Source organism: Vidua macroura, chromosome 2, assembly GCF_024509145.1.
Source record: "Vidua macroura isolate BioBank_ID:100142 chromosome 2, ASM2450914v1, whole genome shotgun sequence".
NCBI lineage: Eukaryota > Metazoa > Chordata > Aves > Passeriformes > Viduidae > Vidua > Vidua macroura.
In genome coordinates, this window is record NC_071572.1 from 74,529,415 (window position 1) to 74,552,234 (window position 22,820).

General features: G+C 38.8%; 1 protein-coding gene across 1 annotated transcript in view; it reads left to right on the top strand.

Annotated features, from left to right (window-relative positions):
• The window catches only part of PRMT8 (protein arginine methyltransferase 8), a 56,466-nt gene that overhangs the window by 11,370 nt on the left and 22,276 nt on the right, over positions 1-22,820 (top strand). The window contains exons 2-3 of the mRNA XM_053970692.1: positions 19,228-19,413; positions 22,606-22,761. Of these exons, the coding sequence (XP_053826667.1) occupies positions 19,228-19,413; positions 22,606-22,761 (342 nt within the window). The remainder of the gene's footprint in view (positions 1-19,227; positions 19,414-22,605; positions 22,762-22,820) is intronic.

Here is a 22,820-nt window from a genome sequence, read left to right on the forward strand (position 1 = left end):
TAAAGATCATTTTCCTAGCTCTCTGTTTCAACTACATTATCCTACTATAATATCTAAATTGCTGAATCTGTATATTCTACTAAATCCAAAAGATGATTGCACTTTCCAGGACTGTTCAAAGCATGTGTTCTGCTACCTATATGAATTTCTTATTCAGCACCAAGAGATTAATTCAAGCCTCCAGTGCCAAACTCCATCTGACACTTCTTAGATTTTTCAAGCATACTTTAATGAATAATAATACTAGCACTATGACAGTGTGTATACTGCTTAAGGAAGTATATTTTGCCTAACAAAATTGTAAAACTAGGCCAATGGGTTTATACTTCTGTTTTCTCCATATTTGACATTCAATTTTTGTCCTGCTTTTCTAAGAGACATTTTTTATCAGATAAACTTAATGGGAGGGAAAGATATATGAGGATTTTAAGTAAAGAAGGTGCTTGCACTTATTACTGTGAGATTTTCATGAAAATGTGAAACTATTCTCATAGCCTCAATACCACTATTTCATTGATGAAAAAAATCTCTATGCCATCTTTCTATCTTTTTAGATCTGTTCCTTTCTCAACAGAAAACCAGTAATGCTTCTCAGGGCTCATAAAATACATCTTTGTTGCTTTGTAAAAGGGAAGGCAAAAGTATTTATGTTTGCAAGGCCTATCTCCACCTGGTAAAGCTGAGTATCCTAACTATGCCTACTAGAAAACAAAAGTATTCTCAGCTCAAGACAGGTTTACCCTGATGTAAATCCATCAGTTTCAGCAGAATTATTTTTGATTTATATAGATTCAAAACCAGCTCAAATCTATATATAAAATTGTATTTAAAAGGATGAATCACTGGTGGTTTTGCTCAAGAATAGAGTTTTCATCATTCTGTTTCACGATTATCTAAAAATGTTAGGAGCATACTTTTTTGTATTGCTTTCTCAACCATATTTAAAAGATGGGTGTAAGATACCAAAAGTTTACTTGATCATTAACACAAAGCTATAAAAACCTGATTTATATCAACACAATTATCAATTGCTGCTTTTGAAATACACAGTGTAGATACCTTTTTAACAAGTGTGGTTCAGAACCCACTGTAGTTAACATAAATCACTGAAGATCTCTGAACATTTCAGTGAATGTTTGATTAATAATGCAAGAAATGCTGAACACACTGGTTTGGTCATGTGTGTCAGTAGCACTCAGCATGATTATTTATTGTAGAATCAAGTCCATACCAGCAGGTAATTTAAAAATACTCCTCATCTACCTTGTATAATATGGAGCAAGAGTAAATCTGCTCAAACTAGAGGTATTACCTTTGTTCTGCATGTTAGATACATATCCATTTTCTTAAATGAGTGCTGAAAACACATTGAAGTCAATTATGCATTTGCAGCTCTCCTGGGAAAAAATGTATTACGAAGCCAGGAACTGACAGGTTATTAATCTCAGTCTCTTCCAAAGAAATTTCTCACACTCAGTAAATTAACACCAAATAACACTTAATGGCCAAATATGAGCAAGTGTAGTTCATTAGGCTAAATTTACAGGGTGGTTAGGGACATACATGTTGTCCTTGCTATAAATGGGGACTAGTCTCACAATGCACACCATTGCCTTTGTAGTCTGCAGAAAGATTAGTATTTCTCTGTCCATTACTAAGCAGACTGTCATGGTTTAACCCCAGTTGGCAACTAAGTACCATGCAGCTGCTCCTTCACTCCTTTTCTTCCCCAGGGAGATGGGGAGGAGAATCAGGAGGAAAAAAAAGGAGCAAAACTCATGAGCTAAGAAGAGTTTAATAACTGAAAGAATGTTAAACACAATAATAACAGTGCTATTAATACTACTACGACTACTGCTAATAATAATAATAATTATTATTATTATTATTTTACTAAAATGGAGAGGGAGAGACAAACAAGTGATGCACAATATAGTTTCTCAGCACAGACTGGTGCCCAGTCCATCCCTGAGCAGTAATCAGTATCCCAGCCATCTCACCCCAGTTTATTCACTGAGCTGATGTTCAGTGGAATATCCCTTCAGCCAGCTGGGGTCAGCTGTCCTGACCATTCTTCCTCCCAGCTTCTTTTGCACCTGCTCACTGACAGGGCATGAGACACTGAGAAGTCCTTGGCTTAGAGCAAGCAAGAACCAAAACATCAGTATGGTTCTCACACTAAATCCAAAACACAGCAGTGTGCCAGCTACTAAGAAAATGTACTCTGTCCCAGCTGAGACCAGGAGGAAGACTTACAAGCAGCTTTCCTTTACATGGGCATTTTAAACCTTAGATTTAAATTTAATTAGCTGCTTTAACATGGTTATAAAATACCATCACCATTAAAAAAAAAACATTGATACCCAGTGTAGTTCCAGAATCTGGTAATTAATGAACTGCCATAAGATACTCAGTCACACAACAGTTTCTTCTCTGACACTATTCCAAACCAAGAAAGTTACTCCACCCCCCACCTTAGAACTAAAATGCAAATGTAATACATAACCCTAATTCTGAGTGAGCAGGACTATGCTACTTAATAATTCAGTAACTGCCTCGACATTGTGATCATTTGTCATTTCAGCCATGCAATTCCTTAAAGACACATTAAGATGCTTGCTTACAAAATTCTTTAGCAGGTATATGTGTCTGCATACATATACTCGCAATGTTTTATATTTACATAAAATTCAGACTGGATATTGTGCCATGACTTCCATTTCTTTGTGCACCTGTGTTAGTCTTACTAAAACTGTGTCAGAGAAGACACAACTATGCCTGTGTGGGCTCAAACACTGTAAAATTATAAAACCCTGGTTAAAGTCTTATACCACATCAAGTGTTTGTGTATATATATATACATATACATTTATATGTTGATAGAGAAACTCTGTGTTTAGAAAGGCAGTTTTATGGAAAAGTCCTAGCTTTTTATTTCTTTTCATCCTTTGTATTCGCTATGTTCCTCTGTATGGGTGTTGTGACAAAATTCAGTTTAGATGTGGAGAATCACAGGAAGATGAACTCTTCCATTTCAACTTCAAAACCAGCCTCATATTTTAGATATAGTACTACCTGAGCTGAAGTAAGCTTAAATTCAACTAACTTGGTGAGCTGTTAGTAATACAAGCTCCCAATGTAGAAAGGGAGCATTTAAATATATTGTCTCTTTGAGTTTTGATCACTTCCAAGCATTCACACCTTTGATTCAGCAATTAAATATAGTTGGTCTTGTTTTCTAAAATTCTGTAACACCTACACATCTCATAGCTCATAGAGATGCCCACCTGGATCCTGGGCTCCTTTACCTGCCTCACAGGGTCTCCCACTGCCAGCTGTGCCCTGTGACAGGATCAGAAGCAATGGGCACAGACTGAAACACTGGAGGTTCCATCTTCAAATCAGGAAATATTGTTTTACTGCAAGGATGACCAAGCACTGGCACAGATTGCCCAGGCTGATTGTGGAGTCTCTTTCCTTGGAGATAATCAAAAGCCATCTGGATACACATAGGCAACTGGCCTGAGGTGATACTGCTTCAACATAGGGGCTGGACCAGATGACCTCCAGAGGTCCCTTCCAAACTCAGCTGCTCCATGGTTCTGTGAAATCAAACACAACATGTAAATAAAATTGGAAATCTAAGTGGTTTATATGTCTATTTCACATATCACATTTGTCTTCTTTGCTGATATTTTAAAATCTGGTAAATTTAGGAATCTATAACAAAGGAGCAGAGCCACTGTTTTTTCTCAAACATTCAATCCTGTGAAATGCTGAGTATGTTCACATTTCTATTCAGTATGGTGTTTTTTACAGCTGATGAACTGAGGTCTCAATAAAACAAAAAGGACCAATGATTTATTAAAGTCACTGGATTGTACAGACTGTACAGAACAAAGGAAGTCAAGTCAATTAACTTAATGTGCTAGGCAACAATTCTATATTTATCTTTTTTCATTTTGCATTGATTTTAGTTTTTTGACTGCTGGATATGACTTTACTATCTTTGACATCAACTTAAAATCAAAATCCTTCTTAATCATCTGGTTTTAGTGTGAAATCCTAGGTTAAATAAAGATAGTATTATTTATTTGGGATTTCCTAAGGAGTTAGGGGACATGCTGTTGTCAGTTCCCATTTTTCTTCCTTCACCTTTTAACCATTTTCTCTGTGGTGTGGTCTTCAAAAGAAACATTATTGTTTGAGGGATACAATTTATGTCTTGCTGCTGGTGGCAGAACCTTGCATTCCTCTGACTTGCAACATGCTTCAGAGTTCTGCTGAAAATCACTGCGTTGTCAGTAAAAGAAGAAAAATAAGAACTGGGGTTTTTTATGTGGTGCAGAATGATTTGACCTCCAGGGATTCAGTGGCTCAAAAAAAAAAAAAAAAAAAAAAAAAAAACCCCAAACCAAAACAAGAAAACCACACCACACCAAATATTTTTACAAGCCTTTTTCGGGGACCTTCTTGATGACAGTAGATGACAGTAATTTGTTTTCCAGGGTATTTTAAGAAATATGCACAACTCATTGGATAGAGTCCTAATGTTCTCTATCATTGAATCAACAAATCTTTATTATTTTCGGTTGTTATTATTTTACTTTGAATGGATCAGCTAGGATCTGGAATCTGCTCACATAAATTCAAATGCTTTAATAAGGTATCTGAGTTGCTGACCTTCTTGTCCTATCTAAGCAGCAGAGACAAATACCTCTGAATGGCAACTCTGCCCATCTCAAACCCATCTCATACTTTTATAGAAACCTTTTTCTTTCTATTGATCCTAGACACATCCTAGAGCAGTTTGGCAGCCAAACTCCAGTTATATTAGCAGACCAAACACAGTGGCTTTTGATTTGTATGACAGTACTGAGAGCATACTCCCCTGATTTATATGTCTATGAAAAATCCTATTTTTTGTCTGTGTTTTTTACATTTTCAAAATCTTCACCTTGTCAGAAAGCTCTCTCTCCCCATTAATTCTGAATGTGCAGCAAGTTCAGAAGTGAGAGCTGATGCTTCTTCTCCTCCTCTATCCCACTCAGCTGTCAATCATTCCATGAACAGAAGAAATATTTAAAGAAAAGGATCCCATGAAGCTTGATATGTTCCCAAAAGAATAAAAAAAGACCAAAAACACTTGTCACGTCAATAAAACCTTGAGCCACCTTGAATTGAAACACAATTTTTACTTCTGTTATATCTCTATTCTTTTTCTTCCAGTTTCTGAGATCAATTTAATGTTCAAATAAGCAGCAAGTGAAACTTACAGTCTTATCCTTTAACTCCAAGTTATCTTAAGCAATTCACAGCTTTTCTTTTTTTTTTTTTTTTTAATTTTAGGGGTTTTTAGGGCAATACAACAGCACATCAAAAGGCAAGAAAATCTGCCATTGGAACGTAGATAGGGTTGGTGCAACAATGAATTTTGCATTGATGTACATCATGCTGTTCCCATGCTGTGGCTAAAGAACAATAATGCCAACCTTATATGTGGAAAGGTGATAAGACTGGCTAAAAAAAGACCGTGAATCTGCGTCAATGTGTTACTTTTATAGGCCTTTCTGTACCCAGAAACTTTTAGTCAGTCTTTTCAAGGTTTCTTCACAACTGTGAATAGTAAAAACCTTTCTAGGGCTGATATCCACTCTCTGAGCTTTTCAGGTTAAGAAAAGTCACATAAATCAGTGAAATTCATGGGTCAGAAGCACTTTAATCAGAAAACATCAGTCTTCACACTCATCAAGCTATTTACACAGCATCAACAGAAGACTAATTTGAACAGAAACCCAGTTATCCAGATCTTGCTACTGTCAGTTACATTTTCTGCTCTTGTTGTTGCTGGTAATTTCCTTTTTGCTCTACAGCTTTCCTAAGTGGAGCCACTTCTCCAGTCTGTAGTGGTTCTACACCAATCATTTCTATTGCTTCTCTATTACTGCCTAAGTAAAGAGAAGGATGAACCGCTCATGCATGCACAAGGACGTCTCGTTACCCAGCTGCTCCTGTGGATGCTCTTGGCAGAGCCAGATCTTTTCACACAACAAGAAACAATCAGAGCCCAGGAAGGATGTCAACAGAAAAGCGTGGAAGGGCAAGTGGCCACTACAGAAGTGGAGGAGCAGGATGCAGACTGTCCTTGCACGCCTGAGATGTGCAGGAAGGACCCAACTCCGGCTGACCCCATGCCATGCAAGCAGCATTCTCTTGTTGCAAATGAGGCACTGGCAACTGTCAGGACAGTCACAGGCTGTGTTTTGTGGACAAAGCATTGTGCTTTGTGTCCATAAGTCAGGCAAGGATTTCCATTCTGTCTTAGCCAAGCGCGTACCCACTCTCATCTCAAAATAACATATGCTGCCTTATGAATCAGCATCAAGAGAAGTGCTGAGGCACAAAGGGAAAGTGCTGCCAATCCCTTATGAAAATGGCAGCAACAAGAAAAGGAAGGCAAATTATAGCAGCAAAAGCCAGGGTGGAGACAGCCCCTTGGTGAATAGAAATGGAGGTGGCTCAGGGTAAGTTGTTTGTTATAATTTAACTAACCTGAAACCAGTCAGTATAAAATTCATACATTCTCACTCCTGGAGGGAGAAAAGAATATGCACTCCTCATGGTACATCTCAAGGGAAACTGCCTTCTCCAACTTCAAGTGCCCGAGAAAGACCCGAGTCAGAATTTTCCTCCTTTCATAGACTTAACCATGTTTGTGAGGCCAAAAAGCTCTTGACTTAGTTTTAGCAGCTGGGGATCCTGAGCACAAGCTAAAATGGCTTTCTGCCAGTTTTCTACCCAGTGATTTAACCACAGTTGGACACTTTACATCTGATTTTAAAAAATAAACCTTTGAATGTCATCACAAGAGTTGTATTCTAAAGACTACAAACAAAAATAGTAATTGCTAAGAGGCATCAGAGTACAATATGCTTTTGATCAGTTTCTTCTAGAAATTCCTGCATGGAAGATGCAACATGAAATGTCATATGTCTTATTAATGTCTCTTTTGAAAACAGATGACATTTTATGGGATTTCTGATTTAGCAGGGGAGTACAAAATATACTGAAAATGGAATATAAACCAAAGTTTAACTTAGAAAAATATAAAAACTGCAATTGTTGTTAAATCATAATACACATGTGTTTTTGTAATTTGTCCACAGTCATGATACTGGGTGTCCCCAGTTACTGGGGAGGAAAATGTGAGTTGAAGGCAGCTCAACCCCATTGCTCTCACTGAAATTATTCTGTTAGTTTTTCGACTTTTATATTTTCTGTTGGGTCATGTCAGGACAGTCCCCTTTATGAGTCTGGCTAACTCAGGGAGGTGATCATGTTCTTTTAATGAACTCAGGAAGAAACATTTAAACTATCAGTTGATTCACCTAAAATCAGCTACTTTGCAACAGCTGTGGGCAGCTGCATTATTCCCCAAGTTTCACAGGCACTTCATCCTTGCCCATCTTCAGTGAGCCATTGTAAGTGTTGATTCAGAGAGCCACATTTCACCTCTAGGGGTTTCATCTCTCATGAAAAGATGTAAAATTCTGATAATCCACACTAAGAAATGTCTGATTCCTTCAAGGTCACACAGTGAGATGGACTTAAGACCAACACAGAGGACAAAAAAACTGCCAGGTGATGAAGAGAAAGTCTGTGCTATAACATATTAAGATCCAGTGAGCTACAGCTCCAAAGGAAGTGGCAGGGTGTCATTGCTCTGTGCAGGGAAATGTTATTTTTTGCCAGTTGACAAATGGAAGTGACAAATGTGGGACTTCTATTCAATGTTGGTGCCTGTTTGCTGGTAGCTCTGCAGCAGCACTGAACTGTAAGTCACTGATTTTCTCTGGCACTTCAGCGCAGGAACTGCCATTTTCCAGTCTTGTTCTTCTTTCTATCCTCACTTATCCTATAGAGGGTAAGAAATAATAAACCTGGACACTTCTTAGGCAGAGACCTCCTCTAGAGCTGAAGTACATCTGAAACTACGCTGAGTATAGATCAGAAGCTTGGCTAGGACACGGAGTAGGTCAATTGGATATTTTTCCTCCTCCGTACTAAGGCTCAGCAAAGCCTACAGAATATAATGTCTTCCTGAAGAACTTCCTATAGTGCTTCCTATGTAGCAGTCCTTCCTGCTAGAACTTCCTATACAGCTGAAACTCAGTGTGAGGGGAAGAAAAGACTGATATATCAGCTGCAAAGTGACTTTCAGAGATCAGTGCCTTAGAAATTTGCTAAGCAGAGGAGGGCTTCCATTAAATTTTCTGCTAATTTAAGAAAATAATTTGTACAGATAGAATACTCTGTTATTTTTGTTAATAATTAGCCTCTAAAAATAGTGGAGCTCTACTTTTTCATGTGAAGTTCAGCTTACTGCCTGATACTGAGAAAAGGCCTAAAAATAACTGGTTTTATAGTTGATTAGCACTTTCTGGTTCTTGTTCTTTGTCACTAGAGAGTCAGTTGAAATTATGCTGGGGAGAGGAAGAGGCCAGTCAGTGATACAGCTGTTTTTCCTACAAGAAAGGTACTGTGAGCATTGATAATGGAGGCTCTAACTCCCCTTGACCTCTCCTCAACAGATTTTCATGCACTTGCCAGGGAGATGTAAAGTAGCTTGAAAGTACCAAGTCCTTTTTGTTTCCCTTCCATTCATTTCCATTGCCTTGCCTGTTCAGCAAGGCAGGCACTTATACAGCAGCAATGATAGTAAAAACCAATAAGAAAATCACAATGGAAAATTCACACTTCTCTGGCTTTCTATCTTCATAATTCTTTATGCAATGATCTGCAACAAACTCTTCCTCTTCACTGCATTCAACTTTGATATTTTCAGTGCAGGCTTCTATAACTTCTGTTGCTATTTCTACAACAAGCTGCGCCTTGTGATGCGAGGCGTTCTAAAGTAATCTGGCACATGAATATCTCTCTTCTCTTGAAAATCAATAAAAACCTTCAGTCACATTTGCATTTCTGTGTACTGCTTCCAGATAACAGAAGCATGTCTTCCCCAGGTACCTGATCACAAAGTGAAAACAACTGCTAGGGTTTCATGCCTCAGAAGATGACCTTGTCCTTTTTTCTTTTTCTTGTCACAAAAAGAGCTGACTTGCCTAGCCATCCTTAAAATAGAACTAATTACCATCTGTTAACAGGCCCCTAATGCTCTGACTGTAGATCCTTATGCACCATTCATGGTTTCACAGCCATGATAAATTGTCTGTAATTCAGAATTCATATGGAATTACATCAGCTTACCTGGGTGACCCAGCACACATTATGGAGACTTCTCCTATAGAGCCTTGCACACTGAATGTCGGACTCCACAGAGAAATGCAAGGGCAGCCTTTTAATCAATTTACACCATGAGTTGTACTGTAAAAAAGAAGTATTCAGGCAATGCTGATGAGTCCTCTTTGCTGCATGCAGAAGGAAGGACAGAGAAATGAGAAACCTAGATCCTCCTTCCAGCTAGTCCAAGTTGGTGCAAAGGCAGCCCTGGAAAACTGAGCCCCACATTACAGGAGGAAAAGGAGCTGAGTCGTGACTTGCTAAATAATTATATAGGCTTTGAGCTACTCCCAGGGAAACATAGAATGATTTCTCCATTCTGTATGATTGCATAGTGCCAAATCTACCCAAGCAGCGGGGAACATGACTCACCAGCAACCCTGAACTTTGTTCATGTGCACACAAGAAGAACCACTTACCCTTGTTCCAGCTACTCCCTCACAGTACCCAGCCACCCTAGAAACGATGCTGCATTCACAGGTCGTGGTGACTCCTCTCATCCACACATAAAACTGAGTGTGTTTCCATCCTGTCTGAAAAAATGAGACAAGGCTGCTGCAGTTTGACTACTTGTATTGCAGAATACAAAGGGAAGGGAAAGACTTCACAACTGCAGTTTTAAGCCAGTGCTGTCTGAGCAATATGACACTTGTGCAGCCTTCTCTTTCTGCCATGCTAAACCTGAAAGGGTCTTGGAAATGATATTGGGGAGTTCAGTCCCTGAACAGCACCCCATAGCTGTGTCCTACTTGTTGATGGCACAGAAGTGCTTGCCCAGTCAGGCCAGGTGGGACATTAAGTATCAGTATCACGGCAATTAGTAAGCATATAACATTAACAATTACCACTACCAAATATAGAGGCGACTCTGCAATGAATGCCCAGGAATGAAAGTGATATGGTTTATTTTTAGATTCTTCCCATTTGGGACTGATATTTTAAAATCATCTGGAAGACCTGATGCATTTTATTAATGCAGAGATATTTCTTTCCCTTGTCTAACTCCCTAAAAGGCAAATCAGAAATAAAATGACATTAAATTTAGAAAAGCTCTTTATTTCCCAGAGGCTGTAGCCTACTTCAAATGGAAAATACTGTTATCAGCTTTTCCTCTTTCCAGTTTCAACAATAGTCAGGCAGTAGTCTTACCTCAAACCTTCTCTTGGAACAACCACAAAAAAATAAGCCTCTAATAGCTCTGTCAGAACAACAGGCTGTTTCTCCTTCTTATATCTGTGCATCTTGATTTCTTTTGTTCTAGACAATTTTGGATGTAGCACTTTAAAGGCAAGAGATCTGTCAAAACTCCCAAAACCCAGACATCTCAGAAGGAAAATCTGTTCCAGGAGAACATACAACATAGTTTATACCTACTGCTTGTTTTTTTTCTGGATAATTGAATGGAAAATGAAAAGTGTTCCATGGTGATCAGTCAATTTAAGTGCTCCCTGGCCTTTACTGGCTATTTTAGGGATTAGGTGCTCTTCAAATTTTGATAGAAGTGAAACCAATGATGTAACATATGGCTGTCAATAACAATCGTAACTCTCACAGGTGACGTCAGTTCCAAATTTTAAATTCCTCTCATGATATCAGAATTTCACAGTCAACATTGATAGGCTTGGGACCACACATTAGGGCACCTTCTTGTTTTTCATTACCAAGTTATCTTCTACCAACTGAATAAAGAATTAAATTAAATTAAATTAAATTATCATCTTCTTTAGTCACAAAAGGAGACACTTAAAATTAGAAGAAGGTAGGAAGGATTTTTTTATCATTTGGTTTTATTTGCCTTTCATGAATCCTTGAAAAGGGTCAGGATGCTCCACAGAAAGCAGGTACTTGCAGTGTTACCATGTCAGACATAGCTGTAAATCTGTGTAAGTCCAGAAGCTTCAACCTGCAAGAGACACTGGCTTTGTGAAGCTGCTGGTGTGCTGCTCTGTGGTCCACACACCAGAGTAAACTTTTCAGACTGGATTCTGGAACAGGAGAAAGACTGCTGTAGCATAAACCAACCAAAAAGCTCATACATCTTAGCAAGGCACTATAGGCTCTGTTAGAAAGCATCCTTTTCCTAGGAGCCCTGATATAAGGTAGTGAGTTAGGAAAAAGCTGAGAAGTCTGGAATGTCTCTCAGAAACACCTAGCCCTGGTGGTCTAGCCTATATTTCTCAGCCTGCTAGATTTACTTATAGGTATCAATCTTGTGTCAAAATAACCAGTATGTTTGAATATATCCACCTCTTCTATTCCTGATTACAGTGAAAAATGGAAAGAAAACCACAGGACATCTAGCCACAGATCATCACAGCTTTCTTTATTTATCTGTAGTTCTCCTTTATTTAAATCTTCAGCTTTCAGATTCTTGACTTACGTGGCAGAGACCATTAAAGTACAACAAATCCATATGCTGTGAATGTGGAGGCAACAGCACGGTTATACATGGAGATCCATTTCCAGATTATTGATAGCAGTTAGATTAGTCTCTACTCTATGAAAAGAAGAATGAATTTAGCCATCTGCCATCTGTAGTTTGCTTTTGGTATTATCCACCAGAGGACAAGGCTTCTAAAACACTATCCCCCACTGAGCTGAAGCTGTGAATCCCTGGCTGTGAGAGAAGCGGGTTTGAGGCTTCAGCCAGAGCTTGAGAACCTCCTCACTGTGCAACTTAGCTCACTCCTAATGAGGCTCAAGGGGCTCCAAACAAACAGATGGACAACAGAGTCTACTGACAGACCATCTGCTCAACACCACAGAGTACAGGTGAAAACACAAGGCATTTCTCCAGCTGTTCCTTGTTGCAAGGATCTTGCAAACCTAGAAGGTATTGCTGTGATATTAAATCTAAAATGAAAATAGGCATTAGAGCTACCAAATGCCAAAGATAATAAAAATGCAACCTTCTTCTAAAGAACAGTGCCTCTTAGTACTTTTAAAGTAATGCTTTGCTATCCTTCCACAAGGTGCTTCGCAAAGAATAAATTTCAGTTAACACTAATACATTTATCTAATATTTTCCTTTTTTTCTGTGCTGAACTAGAATTTTCATGCCCTCCATGGAACATTCTACTCTACATGCATTGCCAAATCTCCACCTTTATGAAAAGTAACAAATGTTCAATTAAATGTCAACATCTGTAACTTGTTGCTGTTTTTTTTTCCCCAATGGCACTAAACAGTCATGAGAGCAGAATGGATGAAGAGCATTTTAATTACATGCACACAGAACGGTCTGGAACTGCTCACACATTTATAAATAATACAAATACTTAATATCATTCCTGTCCTTAAATTTTGTCAACTAATTTCCTGTAATCTCAGTTCTGTTCTGTTACACCTCTAGAAAGAGTAGAAGGTTTAGATGGTAGCTTTAGAAGGTTTTCATTCCTGAGTGATGTCCTCATCTTCTTATAGTGTGCATTCTTTAATCTCATGAAAGCAGGTTCTGTGTGTACAAAACTATCAACCAAAATTTATAACCTACCTCATCATTTGCACTAGGCTCAGGTTTATAAACCACCTGTATCTCCTGCACAGTGCAAATATAACTATGTCTTAATATCATAGAATAGTATGTGTGGGAAGGACCTCTGGAGGCTATCTAGTTCAGCACCCTGCTCAGATAAAAGATAGCTTTAAAGGCTGGTAAGGGATATTCTCCATCTGAGTTCTACAATCTACACAGTTGGAGACCCCACAGACCATTCATTTCAGTGCTTAAACTCTATTATTCCTGCATACACAGGACTATTGGAAACTGGAAATTGGATTGCTTATTTTGTGACCTGTCACTAAGAAAATTCTGACTTTACCCAGCAGACAGTCGCCATTAAAAATCTTGACAGTATGAAGTACCTTGGATCAGATCCATAAAGGTATCACAGCACCTATGTTGCATTTACATATCTAAATTTCTTTTTAGCTTCTGCACAATAAGTAACAACTTTGCAAACATTGTGATCTTTACATTCCTTTTTTGCTACATGGTGTTATTTCTGCTACAGCCTAAGTATGCCGACCACACTTTTATCATACTGATGACCAGCTTGCATCTTATTCTTTTTCTTTCTTGCATCTTTTTGAGGATTTGTACATCTAAGGTATAATCTAGTTCCTTGTATAACCGATCAGTCTCAGTTGTTCTGGACAGAGGCTTTATTCTAAAAGTGTTTTCACAATATTTTTCCTATCACCATTACTTAGGGGTTTTATGTCACAGTTGTAGTACACTCTAAGCTATGCTTGTCTGTATAAAGGACAGTGAATTTCCTGTTGATAACATCAGGACAGGTTTGTCTGTGACAGGTTGATCTGGCATTCCAAACAATCCATGTAGAAAGTACAGAGCAGTGCCTCACTTTGAAGTGGCTGAACAAGGAGTAGCTTCAAAGCAAGCAATTTTAAGAATCAGTTCTCTCTTCCAGTTTTCTTACAGAGTCTGACTAGATTCAGTTTTAGAGTTCAGATTTGCATTTGCATTGAACTCATAGTGCAACTTAAAACAGACTGTGCCTGACTTTCATCAAGCAGAAAGAAGATTTATAGCTGCTGAAGAATTGGCAATTTCATACTGATTTTTGGACAACGTAAAGCTTCCACTAAGTAAATGTTCTTTACTGGTCTTCAGAGGTCCTATATATATATATATATGTATATCCTTGTTTCCAACCTGCTACAGCTGTCTGCAGTTGGATGTTGGAACTCCCTGCTTTCCTGCCATTTTTCATTATTTGTGAACTTCCCATCCTCATCATGGAAAGGTTTTCCCATGTGTAGAGGAGCTAAAAAAGCCTGGTTTCCTGCAAGTATATGCTCTTTATGCCCCCAGCTCTTAATTTACTTCTGAGCAATGCCTGGTCTTCTTTGTACACCTTCACTACTGCTCATCCAGTCCAGAGGTTACACATTGCACATGTAACAACAGCCAGGTGGCTTAATAGACCTAGACCAGCCCAAAAGCACAACAACTGAAATCTAGTTGCTTCAATTTCAGTGGATCATCAAATATCTTATCCTTCTACCTAATATCTGGTTTTCAAGAAATGTACCAAAATACAATGTATTTGATACTTCCACACTTCTGTCAAATCAGACTGGCTTGGACATGCTCAGAAATTATTAATGGGAGGCATAGGCAAGATACTGTAAGAGCTTCATTTCCTCACAAAATCAGGTTAAAACTTCTCTGATAATGGATTTGATTCTTTGCTCTATTCAAAGATCACTTAAGATAAGCCTTAGACAAAGACTTCAATACAAGATAAAGGGGTCAAAGAAGGTTTTAACTTGCATGATGACTGCCAAGAAGTTTTTGTTGAAGCCTAAATTTTGGCAGGAGGATAGCAAATACCTCTTATATTTGGCTGTGCTTTTATATCTGCAGCAGGAAGAAGCTGTATTGTTGGAATCGCTATGGTGATTGCATACCAGTTGATAATCTCTTGCACTCCAGAAGTCTTGATTATTAAATTCAGACCAATTAAAATGGTGTTAGGCACATTCTATTCTAGTAGTTCTGACACAGAAAGCTAACTGGCTCAAAAAATAAGTAAAATTGACATTTAGATTTGATAAAATCTCTTGTTTAAAAGGAAGATGATGCTGAAATTGAATAATTTAAAACTGTAATTCCATTTTTAATTAGTTTCTTAAGGAAAAGTTCTGCACTTCCCAGCAGAAGGTACAGTTAACCACTTCAATGTCATAAAAATGCCATAAATAACTAAGAATTTGTCAAGAATAAAACACTGCAGCTTGAACAGTTTTGCAAGGATTGGAATTTTAACCTCCACCCTGATGTCTCCATAGTAATATCAAGAAAGGAGAATTGAAATTCAAGTTTATTTTTACTCTACACACCACAGCTTTTGTCACAAACCTCTTAGAAAATGAATTGTGCATATTTCACCATCTTGTCTCTCTGTAGACAGATGGATATATCTAAAAGGCTCAAATTTTACAAAAATAGCTCATGATTTTTGAATACCCAGTTCTCTTTTGTATTTTGGGAGTATTTTGTGTATTTGGCACACCCAGACAGCCTTGTTGGTCCATGTTGGATTAGGTCCAGTTTTCAAAGAAGAACTTCAACAGTATCCATTGATGCACATGGGCAACTCTATATATCTCCAAGTCACACAGAAGTGTCACTGAAGTACCTGTATATGTTTTAGAAACCTACATCAGGATGTTGAGTTGTGGGATTTTGAGATAGAATGAAGTTTCCAAATCCTGTCTTTTGTGAGAATTCAAAGCTTTTAAGGAAACCAGTCCTTCTGCTAGTACATTTGATCACCTGCAGTGCACCAACCCTGTCCACAAAGAAAGAGGAAATAAATTTTATTTGATTTTTAAAAGTAGGAAAGTATTTCTCTAATTTAATTCGATTTAAATGTTGAAATGGTACACAAAGGTAGGACTTCAGTCTCAAAGAGGTGATAGACTGCTTCTCAGATCCTTCAGACCCCCCACCTCCACCTTCAGTACCACATGGGAGATGGAAAAATAGAGGGCTGCATGTTTAGCACAGTGAAGAATAAATTCTGAAGCAGCTGCTTCCATTCTTTCAGACTTCATCTGCATTAGCAGCAAGCCGGTGTTCTGGAATTGTGTGCAGCTGGCCAGAATCCATACATGGGTTCTGCAGAGACAGTTTTTTAGATTCTTTACACTGGTGTGAGGTTTGCCCCCAGCCCAGATGCTTTGCCTTTTCAGGTGTTATTCAAAAGATGAGTTATTCCTCATGTAGGCTATATATATATGCTAAGCTTGCAAATCACATCAGGGACTCTTTTCAGTTCTGGAAAGAATATAGGAAGTTGTCTTTCCTTGATAGCTGTTGTTCTAAAGCATGTTTTGTCCTTAAGCAATTATGCCATATCCCTAAAAGCTAATTTGTTTCTAGCTTACAATCTCAGAGCTGTACACTGAAAGACTTCATTGTTTCTGATACAAATAATAGCTTTCATTGCAATTCTTTATTCTGCAGTTGTCCACTGTGTTTATGTTTTCCCCAGATATTTGTTGCCATAGGGCATAAGTCACTCTCAAGTGAAATTTTTCGTAAAGTATATGGCAAGTTATTGACAGAGGGATTTCCTGAGCCCCACTCACAAAATTATTCTTATAACTGTGATATTGTTTTGGAATTCCAGAATTACAGTGCTACACACAGAAATTTCAGCAGGAGGTATTACAGATACTGCAAAATTTACACCGTTTGAATCTGGAAGGTCTGCGTTGTGTTAGTATGCCTAAAGCAGAATTGAGGCAGCTGGTTTAAGGTCCCTGTGACAGAGAAGGGAGCCAGCCCTGCTGGCTGAGAAGATCACCACCCCTATGCAGTTTTCTACTGCCCCTGCTGCATGAGGCTGTGGTATCCACAGTACAGGATGGACCTATTGGCATTCAGAGCCAAATGCTGTCAAACAACAACCATCAACACATTTTACTGGAGGCTGCTTGGCTACAAACTAAGGCATCTGAGAAGCAGAACTAATAGGCTTCTACTTCTTCACATAGGAACATAGGATATATTCTTCCTGGCAGAGATGTAGATGCACAGTTGAGAGCAGTAACTCTTAGGTAGTTTGGATAAATCTGAAAAGCACTGCGAGTCAAAGGTGCAACACTGTCTCAGGAGCTTAATGAAAGTTATCTTGCCACCCCTTGGCCATAGCAGAATTCAGTTGCAGACTAGGAAAACAGTAAGTTGTTAGGTTTAATTTCATTCAGTATCTTTAGTGAGACTAACCTTGGTCTCATAGTCCTGTCTGGACCTTTCTATGCAGCCAGGAGCAGAATTGATACTGCCTGAGATCCAGATGGCAGATTTGCCTTCAAGACCAGCCTCTTTTCCTGTAGCAAATGCTCTCTGTTGTACAGTAAACCACATTTAAATTTGTAGTTTGACAGCAGCAGAAATGCTAGAAGCCCCCTGGTTTCATTTACAAAAACTGATACAACCTCTCCATCTTTTGAGCAATTTCCTGTGATGCACTGTCGTGTGTCTAGAGACATCCTTACCTAAGACAGGAACAGAACTCAGTGACTGTTTTATTTTGTAATTTATAAAAACTTAGGTATTTTTATTGTAAAATGATGCAGAGGGTAAGATTTAGGAGGAAAGTATAGGACCTTACAGATTTCATATTATAATAAAACAGAATTTCAAACACCTACAGTTTAAGTCTTTGTAATCCAGCAGACAAATACAGAAAGGACTGCTGAGAAAAGTAACTGCAAAAAATTACATAGGGTGTGTGCCAATGGAGAAAAAAGTAAAGATATAACCTGAAGTATGTAATTAAAAGTAGCAGGATTATATGTGAAAGAGTTGAATATTAAGAGAAACACTTTGACAGAGTAAGTTATCAGTGTTACTGCTTGCAATGAATAGGCAATGAAGCAGTGTCTTAAGAGAAATTACTTGATTGCAGATGGGACATTTTTGAAACTAGACCAAACAAAAATACAAACACCAATTGGGAGGAAGTGTATTCTGCGTGGGAGGTAAACTAGGTGAGGTGAACAGAGTGAGGTGATAAAGTAAAAAGTGTAAGAAATAGAAAATACTTATAAATAAAGCATTTCTGTATCTTTGCGGATGAAAAATGTTACAGGAACATAAACCAATGGTATTTACTTTTTTAACAGATGGACCAAAGAAGCCATCAAAAGATGACACATAGAAATCTACAAAATGTGGAGGCTTTTTTCTTCTTCCTTTTTTTTTTTTTTTTAATTGAAGCAAACTGAACTAGGCTAATTGATGCTATTCAGACGCAGTACAAGGGATTGACACCTCATAGTACCAAGCTATAGAAGACAGCATGAACTTTATGAAAGTAGTGAGGAGAGGCTCAGGAAACTCTGGTCCCCACTAGGAAACTGCTAAGTCTTAAAAAAAAAAAAAAAAAAAAAAGTACAAAAAGGATAGGATTGACCTTAATATATGAAGTTGTTGACCAATAATTTGCAGGTGACTTAGTGCATAGATGAAGCTGTAGCATGTTGCTCAGTCTTTCTGTTTTCAGCATTTTTATTCATATTAAGGATTCAAAATGTAGATACACATATGGGCCAGACCAGGATCTGTCTTACCTCATCTTTGAAAAACATTCTATCTTCTGTCTTATGTGCTACAGGTATCAAATCTGAACCAAGGGGGTGTGAGAATTCTGTGTCTATCAGAATGCTGGTGTTGGAGATGCAGTACATAATAAAAAATTAAGTGCTGGGGGCTATGGTGTGTTGGAAATGTGTAACTCCTGCATCTCCCAACAACAAGAAACTACATGAAGGGACCAAACATGCCACACAGCTCCCTACAGTTCTTCCTGGACATGCTGAGAGACTTTCAGATAGCATCAGGGACTTTCAGATATTGTGAGCCTTCTTAGACCTAGCTCATCAATATAGACAGGTACCTTACCTGATAATTAAGAATTGATTGTGAATCCTGCCCTTGTTGGCATCACTGTGTCTGGAATCCTTTTTTTTGTGAGCTCTTCTGTGCAGGGGAACTATTTGTTTATTGCAACCTGCCTCTCACAAAGCTGTGGCAGTTTGACAGAATAGGACATTAGTGGAGGAAAAGTAGCACTTAACTTTAACTGTTTTGTGTCAATAAGTTATCAGCCAACACCAATAATTTACCATTATTCTGCACTAATTTAGGTATCTGCAGAGAAACATTAAGGAAAAATCCATTAAGGAAATTTTACAAGATGTCAAATAAGTTAAAGATCCAGGAACAGAAGGCAGCCTAAATTTCACTTATGATACACCAGGTGTCTTTGGACTTGTTATCTGCGAGATAGTTACAATAATAGCACTAACAATATATCACTATGCTAGATATAGACAGAAATATTTTCTTTTAATGATGCCTCTTAACAATATTCCATGTTCTCCTAGGTTTGCACCATTCCATCCCAGCCTCCTCAGCCTACTGTTGTTCCAAAGCCAGTTCAGTCTGTCATCCATGTTCCATTGCAACCAAGCTGTCCAGGCCGAGGCAAGATGGCAAAGCTCATCAATCCAGAAGAGATGACATCCAGGGATTATTACTTTGATTCCTATGCTCACTTTGGGATTCATGAGGTAACCTTTATTTTTGTTTCAGCAATTGTTAAATAACTAACAATATAATAATAATAATTCTCATTAGTTCTTTTATTTTTTACTTCCTTATCTGTATCCCACTTGCTCATGATTATATTCCTCTGCCTTTCCTCAGACAATTGTGTAGTCTGGTTAAGTGCCAAAGATATCACCACTTCTCTAGAGACTTGCACTCAAAACCTCTGTCCCACTTAGATTTTTATTGTAGCTGTCCATGCAGAGGTGAATTTCACAAGTGCACCAATGCAGTGCATTTATAAGGGCTGCAAATCAGCCCAGCCACAACCATGGGCACTCCCTTATTGCTAAGCTGGGGATTTTGTTCTGATGCATGTTTGAGCACAGACATCAGCAGAACAGTTGCTCAGCTGACATGAGAAACCAAAGAGTTTCTTGACTCCCGGCATGTAACTTGAATGCACAGGCTGCATTGATAGGAACATTAAGCCAAATCACCTCCATTAAATACACTCCTGGAAAGAATTTGAAATACTTGATGGACCATTTACTATCAAAATATTGACTGTAGATGAGTCCTAAAGAAGTCAGTGATACCTTGCCCTGCTGATATTTTTGTGACACAAGAGGATGAGATCTTTAAGAGTAGGATGCAAAAAAAGCAAATGTGAAATGACTAAGTGCACTCCTCACAAACAGTGTAACAAACAATATATATTTCCATTACTCTAGTAATTGTTTGTGGGGTGTAAACATAGAAGATTTCTATCTGCCAATAACATCTTGCCATTGTAGCATTCAGAAATTCAGTCCAAGAATGGGAGAAGATAGAGAAACAACTGAGTGGGAAGGAGACCTAGGAGAAATGTTGAAGACATATCAGAGACCATAAATCAAATGGAGCTCCTGATGGAAGGATACAGCCATGTAGGTCTCAGGGAGTGCAAAAAGCTTCTTGCTGAGGCTGGGAAGTTTCCTCCTTGCCTGCAGGAGGTGTGCACTGTAAAAGATCTGTGTCAACAAGTAAAGGAGCTGCTAGAGGAGGCTGGCAGACTTTGAAGCATCAGGGCCACGAGGAAGAGACTGACTGGATCTTGTCTGAGAGCATGAAGGTACAAGACCCTAAAACCCCAACCATAGTGAAAGGAGAGGCAGTCAGTCTGTACTTACCATGTTTGGAAGTGGGGACTCCTCTGATGGTGAAGACTGGAAATTTGTGCCTGCTGGGAGCAGGAGGGAGTCTCTGGATCCACCTGCAGATCTCTGGCTACAGAATAGGATCAGTGTCTTCATTGTAGCTGAGAGGCAGGAACTTCTGTCCAAAAAACCTCCAGAACCCGTGGGCTCTGAGCCAGGCAGAAGCACTGGGAGCAAGTGACGAGTGATAGCTGCAAAGGCTCTCACCTGCAGGGTACAGAGGCCCCCATCTGCTGACAAGACCTTCTGCCAAAGCATTTGGATCTGGGACATTGTGGAGAGACTGCTAACATTTGTCCATCCCTTAGACTAGCCCTTAGAGCCTGCTGCTGTTCTGCATGAGCACCAGTGAGACCATGGGGCATAGAAAGTCTCACTGGACAGCTCTCAGAATGATGATCAGCAGCAAGGTGTGCCAGTAGATTTTTGCCTCAATTTCAACAGCACAAACAAGGACTTGAGGAGAAGTGTTACCAGGGGTCCACAGTTGACAAGTTTTTGGTTTTTATATCTATGGGACCCTCTTTGAAAATTGAGGTCTGCTAGGAAGACATGAATCCACCTGAAAAAACAGGCCAAAAGGCATCAGTATTGACACCTGGGGAAATACTACTAGTGACTGGCCTCCAGATGGACTTTGTGCTGCTCATTACAACATTTTTGGAGCAGCAGTTCAGTCAGTTCTCAGCCCACTGCACTGACCATTTACGCAGTCCATAGTTCATCCATTTTTCAATGAGGATGTTATGGGAAAAAATGTTGAAAATTTTGAAAAAAATCAAGATTAAAAACATTCCTCTTCCTCATTCCCCTTCACTCATCCACAAAGCCCATTATTTCACCATAGAAAGATACCAAGTGCTCAGTCATCTCCAAATCCATGCTGAGCACTCCCAGTCACCTTCTTGTTCTTCATATGTGTGGAAAGAGTTTCCATGAGGGTGTACACACACCTTTCCAGTGGTGATGGACTGCTCTTTGCCTGGTACCAAACCATGCTTTATGATAAAAGTTGCCTTTTATTCATCTGCAGTTACTGAGCACACATGGTGTCCTGCCAAGACAGGCAAGTAAGCAGCTGGTAGGTGTAACAATCCAGATCTAGTTCATGACTGCCTCAGACTGCTGGGCAGTGAACAGATCCTTTTCATCCTGAAATTGAAAAACTCATTTGTCTACTTGTTCAAGCTATGAAATTAGGCAATAGTATAAGCAAACCTTCAGCCTTCCAGACATAACAGGATAATTTTCAGAAAACTAAAGTCTGTGTTGAATGGTCTACAATTCTCTTAAGAATGGCACCTGGGTCTTGAACTGGGTCCTTTTCAGTGATACAGTTTGACTGATGGATGTACAAGAGAAAGCAAGGTATCAATGGAATTAAATGCATGTACTGCTGCTATCAGTGCATCAAAAATCAACACCTAACAATGGCATCTCAAACTAGTGAGACAGTAGTCTAGGTGATACATTAATATCTTCTGGAAATTGATCAGATAAATAAGTGGAAAGAGCAGTGAGGGAGGACCTTACAATACAGGTTTTCTAACCTCTGCTATGGACTTCTGCCTGACATGGGCAAGACTGTCAAGCCTGCTGTTGTATAATGTCTTCTGGAATTTCTTTTCTGTTCAAAGAGGAACCTCAGAAGGTCCCTCCACTGAGGCTCTGGGTTGTGCATGATTTAGGAGGAAAGGAATGTTTGGATTTCTGTATGGCTTCTGTCTATTCCCAGAGCAGTGCTGTGGTTAGATTACATTCTGCTTGTTGATTGTAACAGTGAAGTAATAGCACAATAAAATTATACAAGGGACATCATGCTGCTTCTTAATAATTCAGCTCTAAGTAGTTGGCGTTTTACAGTTGCTTTGATGTGTGCACCCCAAAGAACTTGAGAAACCCTTCATGTTGTGTGTTAATAATGCTTAAATGACAGCAAGGGAAAGCATTCAGCAGCAGTGTGGAAGGCATATAAGCATTTCCAATAGTGACACAATCCTTTTATTTTCATCACAGGAAATGTTAAAAGATGAAGTGCGCACATTAACCTATAGAAACTCAATGTATCACAATAAACATGTTTTTAAAGATAAGATTGTCCTCGATGTTGGAAGTGGCACGGGAATCCTCTCCATGTTTGCTGCAAAGGCAGGAGCCAAGAAGGTATATGGGGTAAGAAGACTTTCTCTCACATTTTGAATTTGTTTGTGCATTTTGCCTGACAATTTGGC